General features: G+C 36.2%; 1 protein-coding gene across 2 annotated transcripts; it reads right to left on the reverse strand.

Moving 5' to 3' along the window:
• Positions 1-953: 953 nt before the first annotated feature.
• LOC104115275 (probable pectin methylesterase CGR3) lies at positions 954-7,784 on the reverse strand. Of its 2 annotated transcripts, none has more exons than XM_009625863.4 (8): positions 7,605-7,784; positions 7,415-7,454; positions 6,708-6,867; positions 6,525-6,564; positions 5,753-5,791; positions 4,116-4,490; positions 2,725-2,780; positions 954-1,398 (listed from the first exon to the last, which is right to left on the reverse strand). In XM_009625863.4, exons 3-8 carry the CDS (start codon positions 6,834-6,836, stop codon positions 1,246-1,248), a joined length of 792 nt encoding a protein of 263 aa, XP_009624158.1. In that variant the 5' UTR covers positions 6,837-6,867; positions 7,415-7,454; positions 7,605-7,784; the 3' UTR covers positions 954-1,245. The 2 variants fall into 2 exon arrangements, with proteins under 2 accessions (XP_009624158.1, XP_009624159.1); XM_009625864.4 differs by having other exon boundaries at positions 7,415-7,504; positions 7,605-7,741.
• Positions 7,785-16,530: the final 8,746 nt, after the last annotated feature.

Consider the following 16,530-nt stretch of genomic DNA (forward strand, 5'->3'; position numbering starts at 1 on the left):
AGAGAGAGGTGATTAGGCAGGACATGACGCATCTTCAGCTTACCGAGGACATGACCTTTGATAGGCTGATATGGAGGGCAATGATTAATGTATAAGACTAGTAGGTAGTTGGGCATCTTTCCTTTCATTCCAGTATTAATAGCGTTATTCTAGTATTTCATATTCTCAGAATTTTATTGCTACATGATGTTGCTTGTGTTTTGGTTGTTCTACTATCTTGCTATTGCTACTGTTTCCCTGACTTTTATACTACTGCATTTTTTCTTTATACTGTTGTGATTTTGCAGGCTTGCTTGGAGCCGAGGGTCTATCGGAAAAGCCTTTCTATTTGCACAAGGTAGAGATAAGGTTGTGTACTACTACCCTCCCAGGACCCCACTTGTAAGATTACACTGAATTTGTTGTTGTTGTCATTGTCGACCTTTTAGCCCCTTAATTTCTTTTTGAATTGAAAGCTCAAACCTTTAGAAAAGTGGGTTGAGTATTTGAGATGATTCTAGTATGGTTCTACACAGAGAAAAATGACTGCAACCATGTCATTTAAAGTTTCAAACTCCTACTCTGGATAATAGGTTTCGCATATTTCTTTTTAGGTCTCACATTTACTACAGTAATGCAGGAAAATATCAGCATTTCTTAGATTACGTATTGATTCTCTAATCAAATTCAATTTCTTTAGCAGTCTATTGATCCACTGGCGCTCCCATTCAAGTAGCTTAGAGATAGAGAAATTATTTTGACTTCCATATACTGATTTCCTACATGAGTAGGTGAATTTCCGTTGCATCATAAATAACAGCAACGAAAAGTTTTTTTTTTAGGTGTATTCTGAGCCCACATTTCGACTAGCAAAAAACCAAAAAAAGAAGAAGAAAAGAAGTTAGACATGGAAGCAGAACATAATATGGAGTAATTCATTCCCAATAAATAAACAAATAAACTGAACAAGGAGATTGAAAAAACAAGAAAGAGGAATATAGAGGATGTATATATCATTACTTGACAAAGTCTCCCCTGAAACAGCAATCTCCCATTTGCAATTAATCTGTAACAAGCTGCTGAAACCCCATATGCATTTTATGATAATACACTAAGATGGCATACTCTTAACATTTTCTAGGAGACGCGCGCTTCTCTGAAACAACTTACCAACAAGAGCTGAAGTTGTTATAACATGTCTTGACCGCATTCACAAGCTATGCACGGTTCTTAATTTTTGTGTATGACCGACTACGTATAATGAAATCAACGGTAAGATCTCAGGTGAAAAATTTGGCAGCTAGGAACATATGATTTCTTCAAAGCAGCTAGCTCAAACTTCTTAATGGCAACTTCATTTTCCTCTAAACTTGTTTGAACAAAATACCGGACCCACCATGTTGAGCTCCTCAATTTGGCCTTCGGGAAGAACATAAAGCAAAGGTGGAAGTTGGCATCAGGTTCCAAAGTTAGTGAGTACTCTTAAGTCAATATAGTATCAATTCTTTTTTAAGGAAAAAAAGAGACAGAAAAAGATATTATCAGGAGCAGGCATTTCACTAAGATATTTCACTTTACAACTTCGGCTGCTGATTTTGTTGGGGTAGCACCTTTGCAGCATGAAGTCTGTGCGACAAACATATAGACAAACAATATTTCTTTTTTATATGGAAAAAAAATGACTTTTGACATATAGTGACATGCACTGCATGAATGATGATCAATGATATGAGGTTTCAAATTAGAAGGTGATTCATAGAAACTATTATTTTGTATGTACAATTGGTATGAATAACATGTTGTTTGTGTCATTGTTTAAGTGATTTATGCTCATCGCGCGCATTGATATTACTATGGTATAATTATGTCATTTGTGTTTGTTTTGTCTTTCTCACTTCCAATGAGGAATGTCATGTTTTTCATTTTGTTATTTGGTGTCTGGTGCTAGATTTTAAAAGCATGAAACAAAACTTTTACAGCAACAGAGCTTTTTGAGCTCATCATTATAAAGGAAAAAGTAACATCAATATTCTGAAAACAAGAGTTTTGAGATGAAACTAAAATGAAGTCTAGAACATTGTATCTTTCTAACTTTCTGTATTAATTATTCAAGTGGTACTTTGTCGTCCTTTCAATCCGATATCAATTATACAAAGTGAGTGCTCTTGTCACAAGAGACTCATCATCCCTCTCGAAAGAAGTTACCAAGTACCATCTTTAATTTTATCCCTGATGTAGTCTATGACACTATGTTCAATCATAGTTTTCAGCATAATCGATCCGCAGGCTTTTACTCCAGCTCAGTTTTGGTGATTGATTTCTACGGATAAGTGTGAGTTTCGAATTACATTGCAGAAGTAATTACCCACAGCTGTCATTCTTCTTAGTACAACGTAACCACCTAAAAGTTAAAATTGGATAATCCAAACTACTATCCTTCACCAAATTCAGGGTGACCAATTGCTACACCACCTCTAAGGTGCACTCAAATTTTCTCACGGCACTATCAAGAATTTAGATCAACTAAAAGTTAGAGAGCAAGATGGGATTAATCTTTTCAAATCAGACGCTAATATGACCCCCCCCCCCCCCCCCACCCCAATCCGTAAGATGTACTAATAAAAGGGTCAAAGGCTCCTAATTCCAACACATTTGCTCCGCACCACAAATTTATGAGATACATAAATAATGTGTAGACACTGTAACAAAAGATATATGTATACGATGCAGGAGCATGTCACTTACCAGCCCCCCGAATCTGGACTTATCTGCAACCTTAACTTTATGATGACGTGGATAACCTGCAATTATCAAATGATGTGGAATAAAGGACGTAGGTATGAAAAGGCATTTATAACTCCTTAGAAAGCTTATGCATAGAATGATATGGTTAAAAGGAGAAAATTAAAGGAGTTAACAGCTCTAAGAAAGCAATTAGGTAATCAGAGTCTCCACTGCATCAAAATGAATATTACTCCGTAGAGGTCAACTGACCAAAAGTCATACAACAACAAAAAGCACGCTAGCATAATTGAAAATAAGCCACATTGCATTGTTTTGGAACCAATATCGAACTACTCATGCAATGGAGAGGGATATGGAGCTGTCATCAAACCTAATCCTACTATCACCATATCATTCTTTAAGAATATTACACACAATATATTATCACTGCTAAACGGGAATAGAGACATAATGAGTTCTAATTTTTTTAATAGTAGTGACGAATTCTTACATAATTCAGGAATGAATTTGTTCTTTTTACTAAAAAGAAAGGAAAGGAAAAAGGCATGTTGTTTCTGCTGTATTCTTCCCCTATACACAGGTTATCTCTTTAGTTATACACTGACCCTGGTCACCCGATATTCTACCATTTGTTGTATCTCCTAGCTTTCATGCCTGTTATATTCATTTGAAGAAAGAATAATTAGCAAATGCCAATCTAAAAAGTTTCTTTACACGTTTAGACACAAATGTCCTCTTCTTTGCGTGTGTGTAGAATCCAACAATTGTCCTTAATCAATTTCATATCCCTGCTTTGAAATCCTACAGATATTCAGCTATTCTTAACTTGGGAATGGTGCATGTATTTTTGTCTTCTGCAGCATTAACTATATTGATTTCAAGTGGTTTCTTATTACAGGTCTAATTAGTTGTAGTTTCCTTGTAATTCCTTCACTTTTAATGCTCTTTACTCCTTTTGCAAGAATGGCTACGTTACTTAAAAACCTCTCCTAGTCAACTTTGTCCTACTTCCAATGAGAGACTGCATACAACATTATTGGACCTAGTATAAAAGGGGGATAGAAACCTATTCAGCATCAGTATGGAAAGAAACCAAAGTAAGACAACAAATAGTCAAATTTCTAAATAGCTTTCTACCAAAGAGAGTGCGATAGTGTGACCAAGTACTGAAAATAAAAGAATAAGTTCCCGAATTAAAAGACCTATCTTTCTTGGATTTAGATAAATATTCCCACTCATATTACTGTACCCCGAAAAGGCAAGACTAAAAAGAGATCGACAGGAAGTGAAGGGTAGGAAGCTGCTTAGCTCAGACAGTACAACGAATGCAAAATATTCTTCCATTTTAGATTGTCCATTTTCTAAACATAACAGCTGATATAAACTCTTACCTGTGAAAACAACAAGTCCATCAGATGATACCCTGGCCAATTCGGGGAGGGTCCTATTGAGATACCTTGGAGACAAGTAATCCAACGCATCTGAGACAATCACAAGTGAAAATGATTTTGCGCGATATGGAAGAGGAAATTTCATATCAGCCACGCGAACGATGCCCTTATGCACGAGTTTCTTGCAGAAATGACCTGCATCCTCTATATCATATGGTTCTATACCCCAAGCTTGAGTATCCTCCTCTTCTAACAATCTAGCAACTACCGAGCAAGTATCAGGGCCAACATGCAGCACCTTACGCATGCTATCTCCATATGCTTTCTTCAGAAAAGGAATGGCCTTTTGAACCTCTACAGTACATGAAAAATCCCCTGCACAGGTAAAACTGGTTCAAAAACTCGGCTGTAATGTACAAACAGCTGTAACTTTCTCTTCAGAAATATCAAGTCAAAGAAACCAAGGCACTATTACCCAAATTAAACTAACGCAATCACATCTTCTAGTAAGCAAGATCGGAAGTCAGTAGCTCCGCATAAAGACTATATAGAGATTCTTGATAGGCATAATGCACCGTCACTCCACCCACCTAGAATGATAAATGATAGTGAATTACCAATCTTGTTACCTATTCTACGCCCTTGAGTCAAGTGATGTACGAAGTGTGGGGAAAAAGAAGTTTGCCCATCAAAACCACAGTTGCTCACCAGACTGTTGAATTATTCAGAGAATCAATAAGTGAACAGGAATCCCGACATGCTTGATATTAGTTTATTGAAGCAGCTATATAGACTGACTGTGTAATAACAATTCACATGAATTGTAGCATGGAACACAATAATCCGGCTGTATGTCATGTACAAAGGCATTATTTTTGAAGTTACAGTTAGATGGTTCCTACTTCCTACTATACTCTGAATGAGCTAAAAGTAGAAGCAAGAAATGCATAACATGCTTGTCCGAGTCTTCTTATCGTAAATATTCAAAATTATCATTCAAGTAAAGCTCCGGCAACAGCCCAAAAGCGACAGGAGACTTGGTTATCAGTAAGTACCAAACTTAAATTTTTGAATGCATACATGAAGTGATCAATTCAGAGGCGGATCCAGGATTTCAAGAGGATGGATGCACTATTGTGAAGATGTGGATTTAGAATTTACATTTAACGAGTTTAACTTTAGTATCTACCATGTATCCACTACACTTTTGAAATTATAGGTTCAAAATTATGTTCTTTTTAAAATTTTAGTGATTTTCACGTATATATCTATACTCCGTGCCGAAAACAAGACCGTCCGGAGTGGGATTTGAACCACCAATTTCACTCGTAGAGGTGTCCCAATGATTATTGCACCATAGGAGTCTTGGAGCATGGGTTCACGCACATATAATTAAGTAATTTTCAAAAAATATAACATTATTATACATGGTTCAGGGAGAGGTATATGGGTTCTTGTGAACTCATACCCTAAGACTTAGATACGCCCCTTGTGATCATGGATATATAATTAGAGCCAATTTCTAAACAAGTAATAGAAATGTCTCTGCACTTTTGTATATAACATAATTCATGTGTCATTTGAAAGAGAAATATGCCGTAAACTCAAATCCTTCAGAACAATGCATGAGAAATTACCTTCCACTCTACTGATGCCTTTAATACTGCCAAAAGTACCTATAAGCAATGATAATCCTTCAATCAGCATCAAAGCAAAGTAAAGAACAATATGTAGAGGCAGAAGAAAACGTTCAAGCTGAGATAAGGAACGCTTATTAAGTTACCTGCATGACCATTACTGACAGCAGAGACTCATTTAACATTGATATTTTTATTTAGAAAAACATTCATCAAAAGATGAGGTAAGACCAACATTTTGTTTAAAGAAAAGAAAAGGACCACTACTTTGTTTGAAAATAATATTACGAAATATGTCAAAGATGATTCATATGCCTTCTACACATCTTCTTGTGCATATGCTGAGGCCATGAAACTATGTTTCAACCATCTTCTTTCCTTGAGAAGGTGAGACTGATCATGCAGAGTACTCGTATTGTCTGCTCTTTTTAATAGTTATACAGCTTTCTCTAAAGAAATAAATTGTAGGGAGACCTCCAAGTGAGCTAAAGGATGTTAAAACAAGAAGTTATAGGCCTATATCACCTGTAATGCACCTAGTTTTCAGAACAAGCATATGATACCCAACTTTTTCACCTCTTGAGAAAAGTAACTTTTGATGACAACAAGTACAAGCAATTCATAGAGAATCTAGGAGTCAAGTTTCATCACAGACCTCCAGTACTGAACAATCAGCTTAAATATCTGTTCTCTTTCTCTTTCTTTTTGGCCTTTTTACAATAAATTCAAATATGAATTTAATTCATGAAATGCCAAGGTTCCGGGTACAAACCTGTGTCACGGTAAAAGTACCCTATGAGAAGAAATGCTCCCTGAAATATCCAAAAGGCAAAATAGAATTACAATTACAGTTAAAATGAAAATTTGAGTCTAGTTATTTTCCAAAGGCTATCAACTTGCCATTCAGAATGATAAAAGTTAATAACCATTAGTATCAGAAGCTGAGAACAAGTACCACAATAACAAGTCCAATTGTTAAATATGGGGGAGATCGTGTCTTTGAGCGAATTGAGGCTTCTAATGAAGCAGCTCCGCCATCTGCTACACGTCGAGATGGGTTGATAGGCCTCCTTGACATCATCATAGGTTCCTTGCAACCAAAAGACTAACTTTTTCTGCGCAATGTTAGAGGCAAGTTCTAATCATTGAAAATCAGTCAAGAACATGTAATGTCAAAATCAAAAGTAGATACCAAAAGCTGTAACATTTCTGGTAGCTTTAATTTTTTTTGCACAAGTGTCCAAATATGGCATTATCTCAATATTAGGAAAAGAACTGGCCATTTAAGAAAACAATGATGGGAATTATGGTGTAACATGTGACTATTGATTTATTAACCACACACATGAAAAGAAAGCTAAAGGGTGCCAAGAAACGACACAAATTTCAATCATTTACTACAATAGTCCAACAAAAAGAGCAAAAAGGACCCATTTCGATGTGAGGAAAAATACAATGATTAGTATTATGGTGAAGCACATAAACGATAAATTTAAAATTATTAACCACACCCATGAACAGAAACTAAAAGGGGGGTAAGAAGGAGACAAAAAATTCAATCTTTTACTATAATTAGCAGACAAAGGAGCAAAAAAACGTCATTTGGACCCATTTTTTATACAATGGGAAGAAATAAAAATAAAAAGGAAACATAATTTGTACCTGAATCAGTAGTGAACAGCGTTGAAACCCGAAACAAGATCTGTAATTTACAGTGCTTTAGTAATTCTTGGTACTCGTGGATATGTATATCTATTGAATACAACAATTGGAAATTTTTTTTTTTAGAGAAAAAGGTGATATTCTTGATTGGAGATTATAGATTTGGAAAGTAAGGCGCGTAAGGGAGAACCTGCAAGATTAGTAAATTTGGCGCGTCGGAATTGGAACGGTTGTCATTCAACGGCTTTGCTCACACTTCGGAGCTCCGATTCTCATAAGACTGCACAGAGTTATCCTTTGTTACTAACTGAGCTTTGTTAATAGCAAAATGAATGAGTTATGAACTAAATAAGTGTCTAAGAAGAAGTGTATAGGTTCAAGAGTTCATGAAAGCCCAAGTAAAAATCACTTGACACTGTAATTTTATATAACATTGATTTTATACATAATTATTGAAAAATATTGTTCCCACGTAACTATTAGTTTTATTTTAAGACAAAATGAAAAAAGTTCTAAATGGTGGATAAAAGCCATTATTTTTAATATTTTCTAAAATGCACTATTATGTATTTTGTGTTGAACGGACGACGAGATGAATGTTTAACCTTAGAGCATGATAAAAAATAAAAAAAATCGAAAATAAATATATTAAATTTTTTCAAATAAAAAAATAGAAGTATAAATATATTAAACATTATCTATATAGTACACCACTGGCAAAAGCATGATTTTATTTCGTTAAAATGAATATTCGAATCTGTATTTACTTAAAAGGGAGAAAGTCAAGCTCTGAGATTTTACCAAGTGTCGTGTACATAAAATGTCATGTAGCAATTTTAGGATAAATTAGTTAATTTAGGTAAAATTAGTTTCTCTTTTTAAATTTTGAATTTGAAAATAATTAACTAGATATATTATTTTTTAAAAGAAGAAAAAAAAAGTAGTTTCTACACTTTATATCTACCATTTTTAAGGAACACGCTAATTTCTACACTCAATGTTTTTTGGGAACACAACGCTTATTTGCCCTAAAAATATCAATCCTACAGATTTGGTATTTCAATCCCACGATCTCTCACCACGATTTCAACTCCTCACCCTCAAACTCTCTTGCGCTCCATTCTCAGTAACATGATTTTGAACGTACAAGAGGGGGGTGAATTATTGACTATTTAAAAATTAGTTGACTAACAAAAGTATTAGTTGACTGATCACAATGCAGAATGAAAATAAGCAGTAAAGAAGAGTAAATAACACACAGCGATTTATACTAGTTCGGTACTATTGTGGTACTTACATCCAGTTTCCCTTGGGTCACAAGGGTTCCCTTAAAATCTTTGAAAATATTACAATACATATGATTTTAATGCGTTCACCACCAACGAACAGTATCACACCTTGAGTTCTGAGTAATTGACACAACTCTCTTTTGTATTCTAGATCTTTCTATCTTTTGAGACACTAATAACTAAAGATTACAGTGTTTGAACTAAGAAGTAGACGGACTTAGAATACAATGTATGTAGTTGAGCAAGTCTTATTCTTGAAAGTATCGGCCTTCTTATAGGAGAGAAAAGAGTCGTTGAGTCTTCAGCGAAATCAAAGGCACGAGATCTTTGCAAAAGGGTTTTGACCCAAGGGGTGCCTCTTCGAATCCTGCTCTTTGAAGAGTCCAGATTCGACTGTTACTTTTCTTGTCACAACTTGAATTAAGGAGCCATTTACACCTGGAGTGAGCTTAATTCTGGACACAGAATAATTGCTGGCGAGCTTCTTGATTTGAGTATCCATGATTGGCAATCTGAGTTCCTTTGATTGAGGACGAATAAATTTGCTTCTCTTGATTGACCATTGATGTAGTAACAACATCTTCATTCAAATCCTGATTGATCATTATTTATATTTCGAATCCTGTAGCAATCGCATCTTGCTGAGCATCTCCATTCTTTCCTTTTTGTTAGTCCTGCAAATATAATATAAGATAATATTGTCAAACTTAAACTTAAACCTATCAATCTCCCCCTTTTTGATGATGACAATCAAGAAGGAGTAACTAGTAATTTAAAATACTTCCCTTTAAAGATGTTGCTCCCCCTGAGTTGTGTTGCTCCCCCTGAGATTATATTGTTTCTATCTCCTCCTGAATAATTGTAATTGCAGGTCCTCCTGCTGGTGTTTACTCACATTTTTTCTCCCCCTTTGACATCAATCAAAAAGGAAAGAAAAGCATACAGAATAATATGGGATAAAATGTACATACTAATAAGGTGGTTAGAGCAGCAGAAGTAGTGCCTTCAGCAGAGTCTTAGTTAGTACAGACCCAAAAAATTGTCTAAGAGAAACCACCAACAAAAATAAGCATAAGCAAAAAAAAATGCATTAACTTCTTCCCAGGAAGTATTTGAGGGTATTGATCACTTTGGTGCAGAAGGAGTCATAGGAGTTTTCAACGTCCTTGACGAGTTTGTCTATCTTTTCACTCATAGAATTGAAAGCCCTGGTTCCTTGTCTCCGTGTGGCTACTATGTCCATCCTGAGCTTGGCCACATCTGTACTTGTCTCCTTGGTGACGTCCCTGATTTTATCTGTATGTTCTTTCATCTCAACAAGAAGCAGCTTGACTCCATCAAGGTAATGTTGAATTTGTTGAAGATTCTGAGAGGCAGTTGACTGAGAAGTTGGTTGATCATTTTGGACTTCAACTGGCGCTGTAGCACTTTCAACCTTGGCTCGCCTAACCCATCCATCATCACCCAACATGTACCCCATCATTGAAAAAGTTATTTTATCATAAGTATTGGTGATGTACTTGGGTGTAAAAGGTGCCAAGTCTACTTTCATGACTTCTAGAATATGAGAGATGAGAAGACCATAGGGCAGACATGCAGCAGAGGAGGATATATCCCTGATACTCTCAAGCATATAATGACGAATCCACACAAACCAATCAAGACGTTTATTATTAACCAGATAGTAGAGGACAAAGACATCTCTAGTGGACAAAGAGCTAAGGGACCCAGATCTGGGAATGGGAGTAGTGGCAATCATGTGGGCCAAGACACGGTGTTCAAACTTAAGATTTTTGGGGCCGATAAAAAATTTTGCTTCATCAAAAGACACTTCAAAGTTTTTGGGCCAAGAATTTTGGACAAACACATCATACCCACTAAACTTGGCGGAAAAGATCTTTTCAAATTGGTATGAGTCCAAAACAATTCTAGTCCCTAAAATCATAGATTCCAAATCATCTTTATCATTCGCGAAAAGATTTGCATAAAACATTCTAACAGGTTCTTCATACACAGAGTTTCCAATAGTGTCAAAGAGAGGGGAAAGGTGCTGAAAATCGATAATTGCAGTCACATCACAATGAAGACTTTTCTTAAGAGAGAGAGACTTACAGAGCGTCCATAAGCCATGGATTTTGACTTGTAGGACTCAAACCTTGCCTTTTCACTGGGGCCGTAGAAGATTAGCTTGTCCTCAGGACCAAATTCCAAGCGTTCCACTTTACCCTTCTTGCATGCAGCCTTTTGGGGGGTTTGCTCCATGGGTCTCTTTCCGGCCTTTTTCTGGCTAATGGGAGGATTTTCAGATGATTCACTACTTTTATTGTCTGTTTAGAGAAAACCTGAGTCAATGGACGACTCCACATCCACAGGCTCTTCAGTGTTAAGAGGTTTTTAGAACTTTCGACTGCGTCTGGTTGCAGAGGAGGGATTTCTTTTAGCCATGGTGTGAAGGGTTGTTTGGTAGATAATGAGAGAAGTATTGGAGACAGAGGGTTTTTATTGAAGATTTTGGGAAGAGCAAAGAGACGCCTTGGTTAATGGAAAGGCCAAGTTCAGACAGAAGAGATGGTTCAGAAGTGACTGATCGGCAGTACTTGCAATAATTACGCTTACGCAAAAAAGTAATTAGATCACATATAAGTAAGAAAATAAAATATTCTAGTATAGGGTAAAATATTTTAAACACTCAAGGAAATATTTGATTTATAAATTTGGCACAATGCCAATCTTTTTTCGGAGAAGGCAAACTCTTTCTTCCAAAAGAGGTTTTGTAAAACTATCAACAAGTTGAGGATCAGTACTAATAAACTCTAAAACAATGTCACCTTTTGCTACATGATCACGGATAAAATGATATTTAATTTCTATATGCTTTACTCTAGAATGATGCACAGAATTCTTTGATAAACAGATAGCACTAGTATTGTCACAAAAGATAGGAGTGGATGTAAAAGATAAATTAAAATCAAGAAATTGGTGCATAATCCATAGAACTTGTGTACAATAAATTCCAACGGCTAGGTATCCTGCCTCAGTCGTTGATAGTGCAACATAATTTTGTTTCTTGATGTGCCAAGATACTAATGCATTTCCTAACAATTGACATGTCCCACTGGTACTCTTCCTATCAATCTTATCTCCTACAAAATCAGCATCTGAAAAGCCTCTTAGAGAGAAATTGTTAGAGTGATCATACCATAGTCCTAGTTCAGATGTACCAATTAAATATCTAATAATTCGTTTAACATAAGAAGGATGGGATTCTTTAGGAACCGACTGAAATCTAGCACATTTGCATACACTAAACATGATATCTGGTCGACTGGCAGTTAAATATAATAGAGATCCAATCATCCTTTTATACATGGTTTCATCAACCAGTTTTCCATTGCTATCTTCATCTATCACGGTAGTTGGACTCATTGGAGTACCAATAGCCTTAGCATCTTCCATACCAAACATTTTGATAAGCTCCTTAGTATACTTGATTTGGCAAATGAAAATTCCTTTAGGGGACTGCTTGATTTGAAGCCCAAGGAAGAAGGCCAGTTCTCCCATCATGCTCATTTCAAATTCTCCTTTCATGAAAAGAGAAAATTCTTCACAAAGAATAGAGTTAGGGCTACCAAAAATAATATCATCTACATAAATTTGAGTAATAAGATTACCTGAACTGGATTGCTTAATGAAAAGGGTTGTATCAATATTACCTCGTTTGAAACCTTGATTTAGAAGGAAAGAACTTAACCTTTCATACTATGCTCGAGGAACTTGTTTGAGACCGTACAGGGCTTTAGTCAGCTTGTATACATGATTTGGAAAGGTGGCATTTGCAAAGCCAGGTGGTTGCTTCACGTATACTTCTTCAGAGATATAACCATTTAGGAACGCACTTTTAACATCTATTTGAAATAATTTGAATCATTTATGAGCAGCGAAGGCGAGTAGTATTCGAATGGATTCAAGTCTTTCCACAGGCGCAAAGGTTTCATCATAGTCGATTCCTTCCTGTTGAGAATAACCTCGAGCCACTAGTCTTGCTTTATTTCGAACAATTTGACCTGATTCATTCAATTTGTTTCTGAAGACCCACTTACTTCTAACAACAGAAGAGTTTTGAGGCTTTGGAATTAATTCCCATACTTTATTTCTTTCAAACTGATCTAATTCTTCTTTCATAGCACTAATGTAATGAGAATCCTTTAGAGTTTCATCCACTTTCTTGGGCTCAATTTGAGAAATGAGAGCTACATGAGATTTGTTCTTTTGAGATCTCCTTGTAGTTATTCCCTCCCGTGGATCTCCTATAATGAATTTGTGAGGATATCCCGGTTCACTCTTCCATTCATTTGGAGTATTTATTGGAGTCACCCTTTCTTCGGTAGTCGACTGATCTAGCCGGGGTAGGTCAAGATCTTCTGTTGGTACTTCAGCTGATTGAGTCTGTTAATTAGCTGACTTATTTTGATGATCATTACCGACTTAGGAGCGCAGGAAATTTCCTCATCTTCAGGAATATGTTCATTCCTTGGGCGAGGGTTAGTATCAACAAAAACAACATGAATAGACTCTTCAATACATAAGGTTCTCTTATTATAAACTTTGTAAGCTCTACTTGAAGGAGAGTAACCAAGAAATATACCCTCATCACTCTTTGGATCAAACTTACCAAGATTATCCTTCCTATTGTTATGGATGAAGCATTTGCATCCAAAGGAGTGGAAATAACTGATATTTAGTTTCTTACCATTCCACAGTTCATAAGGAGTCTTTCTGAGAATTGGTCGTATCAAACATCTGTTGATGATGTGACATGCTGTACTCACAGCCTTTGCCCAAAAATGATGAGGTAGAGAGTTTTCCATGATCATGGCTCTTGCCATATCTTGCAAGGTTCTGTTTTTACACCCTACTACTCCATTTTGCTGTGGTGATCTTGGTGAAGAGAAATTGTGAGAGATTTATTAATCGTTGCAGAAATTTTTAAAAGCTTTGCTTTCAAACTCTCCTCCATGATCACTTTTGATAGTAGAGATATAGTATCCCTTTTCTCGTTGAACTTTCTTACAGAAAACTTCAAAATTCTTTAGAGCATCATCTTTATAACTAAGAAACATAACCCAGGTAAATCTAGAGAAATCATCTATAATAACAAAAGCATATTTCTTACCTCCTATACTAGCAGTTCTAGTAGGACCACATAAATCCATATGCAGCAATTGAAGAGGTTTAGAGGTAGAAACAATGTTTTTAACTTTAAAAGATGAGCGAGTTTGTTTTCCTAGTTGACATACATCACAGATATGATCTTTCGAAAAATCTAGTTTTGGGAGTTCAATAACAAGATCATGTTTAGACAGTTTTTGAATAGTATGCATGCTTGCATGGCCAAGTTTTCTATGCCAAACCCAGGGATTTTCAATCATAGATGTAAGACAGATTTGATCCCCAAAGTTTTCTAAGTTCTTAATAGTGTAGACATTTCTGTCTCTATTACCTGATCCGTCTTCTATAAACCAGCCATGTTTCTTAAAATGAACCTCATAATCGTTGTCACATAGTTGACTGATGCTGAAAAGATTATAGCCAAGTTCATAAACTAGGTAGACTTCATCTACATCATATGTTGACCTTAAAGGAACTTTTCCAACACCAATAACATTTCCTTTGGATTTGTCACCAAAAGTAATTGTTCCTCCATCTAGCTTGGTGACTTATTTGAACAGTTGTTTGTCACCTGTCATATGTCTGAAACACGCGCTGTCGAGATACCATTTTCCTTTTCGATTCTTCTTGCGGTGTTCCTGTAAAACAAGATTACTCATTTTTAGGTACCCAAGCCTGCTTGGGTCCTGAATGGTTAGACTGTTGAGTATTAGTTTGATTTGAAGATTTTGGTCTCCAAACCCATCTCCTGTTGTTTTTGAACCTGCAATGATTTGAGGTGTGACCTCTTTTACCACAATAGGAGCATGGTGAGCTGTTAGAGTTACCAGTACTATTTTCAGCTCTAATTCTGTTCCTGCAATTGTTAATACTATGGCCATTTTTACCACAAAAGAACAAGCGATTTTCTTCTTGTGATGAGCAGTCTGATTTGACTTGACTGGACTGAGACTCGTGGCCTTTTGCAAACCATTCAATTGAAGCTTGAGTTCATTTACTTCATCTTGAAGCATATCATGCTCAATTTCGTACACTTCTAGTTTAAAGGCCAGTCTTTCCTCTCTCTCTCTCTCTCTCTCTCTCTCTCTCTCTTTCTCTCTTGGTTCTTCTGAGCTCGTTTACTACTCTTTCTATGTCTACAATAGCAATATCGACAAATTCTTGAAGTTCATAATAATTAGGGCATAAAGGAGTACGTACCTCACTAGTTCCTTCATCTGACATTGAACGAGGTTCTCTTGAGTCGTCTTCCTCATCGTTGTTGTCTGCCATTAGTCCAAGTTCTCCTGAATCTTCATTTTCACTTAGAGCCATGAAACATATGTTAGCAATTTCCTCGTGATCAGATTCTTCCTCATCACTCCATGCTCCGAAAGCTTTCTTCTTTTGCATGTTTCTGCTAAGCTTTTTCTTTAATTCCGACAGCTAGCTTGAATGTGACCAAACTTTTCACATTCGTAACACCTTCCATCATTTTTATCAGCTTCATTGCTCATCCTTCCTTTCCTGAAGTTGAACTTTCCTCTTCTATTATTTCTGTTTCTTCTCATCATATTGGTTATGACTTGAGAGAGCATTTCAATGTTTTTATCTTGTTCTCCTCCTCCTCCTCCTTCTTCTTCTTCATTTTCTGGTTCAGCCACAATTGCTTTGAAAGCAACAGTTTTCTTCTTCTCTTGAATTTGTCTGTCAAGATGAGTTTTCTCAAAAGCAATTAGATCACCTCTGAGCTCATCATAGGAAATTTTGTCCAGATCTTGACATTCAAACGCAATGACCTTTGGCTGCCAAATTGTAGGTAAGCTTCTGAGGATCTTTCTAACCTGTTCGCCACTTTTAATAGGTCTCCCAAATGATTTGAGGTCTCTAAGTATTTTGCTAAACCTGGAAAACATTCATTCTACAGATTCACCATCCTTCATTTGAAATAACTCATAGTCCCGAACCAAGAGGTTTATCCTAGTCTCTTTCACTTTGTTGGTTCCTTCGTAAGTGACTTCCAGTTTGTCCCATATTTATTTTGCAGTTTCGCAACTTGATATCTTTTCATATTCTTCTCCACTGATAGAATTGTACAGTAGATTTTTTGCTTTTGCATTAGCAGTGATGGCAACAACTTGTTCATCAGTGTAATCATCCAAGTCAAGAGGATCAGTAGATACGATGACTTGACCGTTTGCATCCTTCTTGGGAGGAATTGGAAGATTTCTCTTTTTAATCATACGCCATACTTTGATGTTATATGACATAGTATAAGTTTCCATGCGAACTTTCCAGTGCGAGAAATGCTGACCGTTGAAGTAAGGGGGTCGAACCTGAGAGGTTTCTTCTTGAAAGAGAGCACCAACAATAGTATTGGATCCCATGATCTTTTCCTTACTAGCGACTAGGCAAGATTGTGAGCCTTGCTCTGATACTAATTAAACGTACAGGGGAGGGGGGAGAATTGTTGACTACTTAAAAATTAGTCGACTAACACAAGTATTAGTTGACTTATCACAATGCAGAATGAAAGTAAGCAGTAAAGAAGAGTAAATAACACACAACGAATTATACTGGTTCGGTACCGTTGTGGTACTTACATCCAGTTTTCCTTGGGTCACAAGGGTTCCCTTAAAATCTTTGAAAATGTTACAACACAGATGGTTTATTGCATTC

Source organism: Nicotiana tomentosiformis, chromosome 4 (assembly GCF_000390325.3).
Source record: "Nicotiana tomentosiformis chromosome 4, ASM39032v3, whole genome shotgun sequence".
NCBI lineage: Eukaryota > Viridiplantae > Streptophyta > Magnoliopsida > Solanales > Solanaceae > Nicotiana > Nicotiana tomentosiformis.

Coding starts and splice junctions, on each gene's coding strand:
- LOC104115275 (XM_009625863.4), bottom strand. CDS start 6,836: ATGATGATGTCAAGGAGGCCTATCAACCCATCTCGACGTGTAGCAGAT. Junction 4,491..5,752: donor AGGCATCAGTAGAGTGGAAG/GTAATTTCTCAT, acceptor TTACCTGTGCAG/GGGATTTTTCATGTACTGTA. Junction 1,399..2,724: donor AGTCCAGATTCGGGGGGCTG/GTAAGTGACATG, acceptor TTCTTCCCGAAG/GCCAAATTGAGGAGCTCAAC.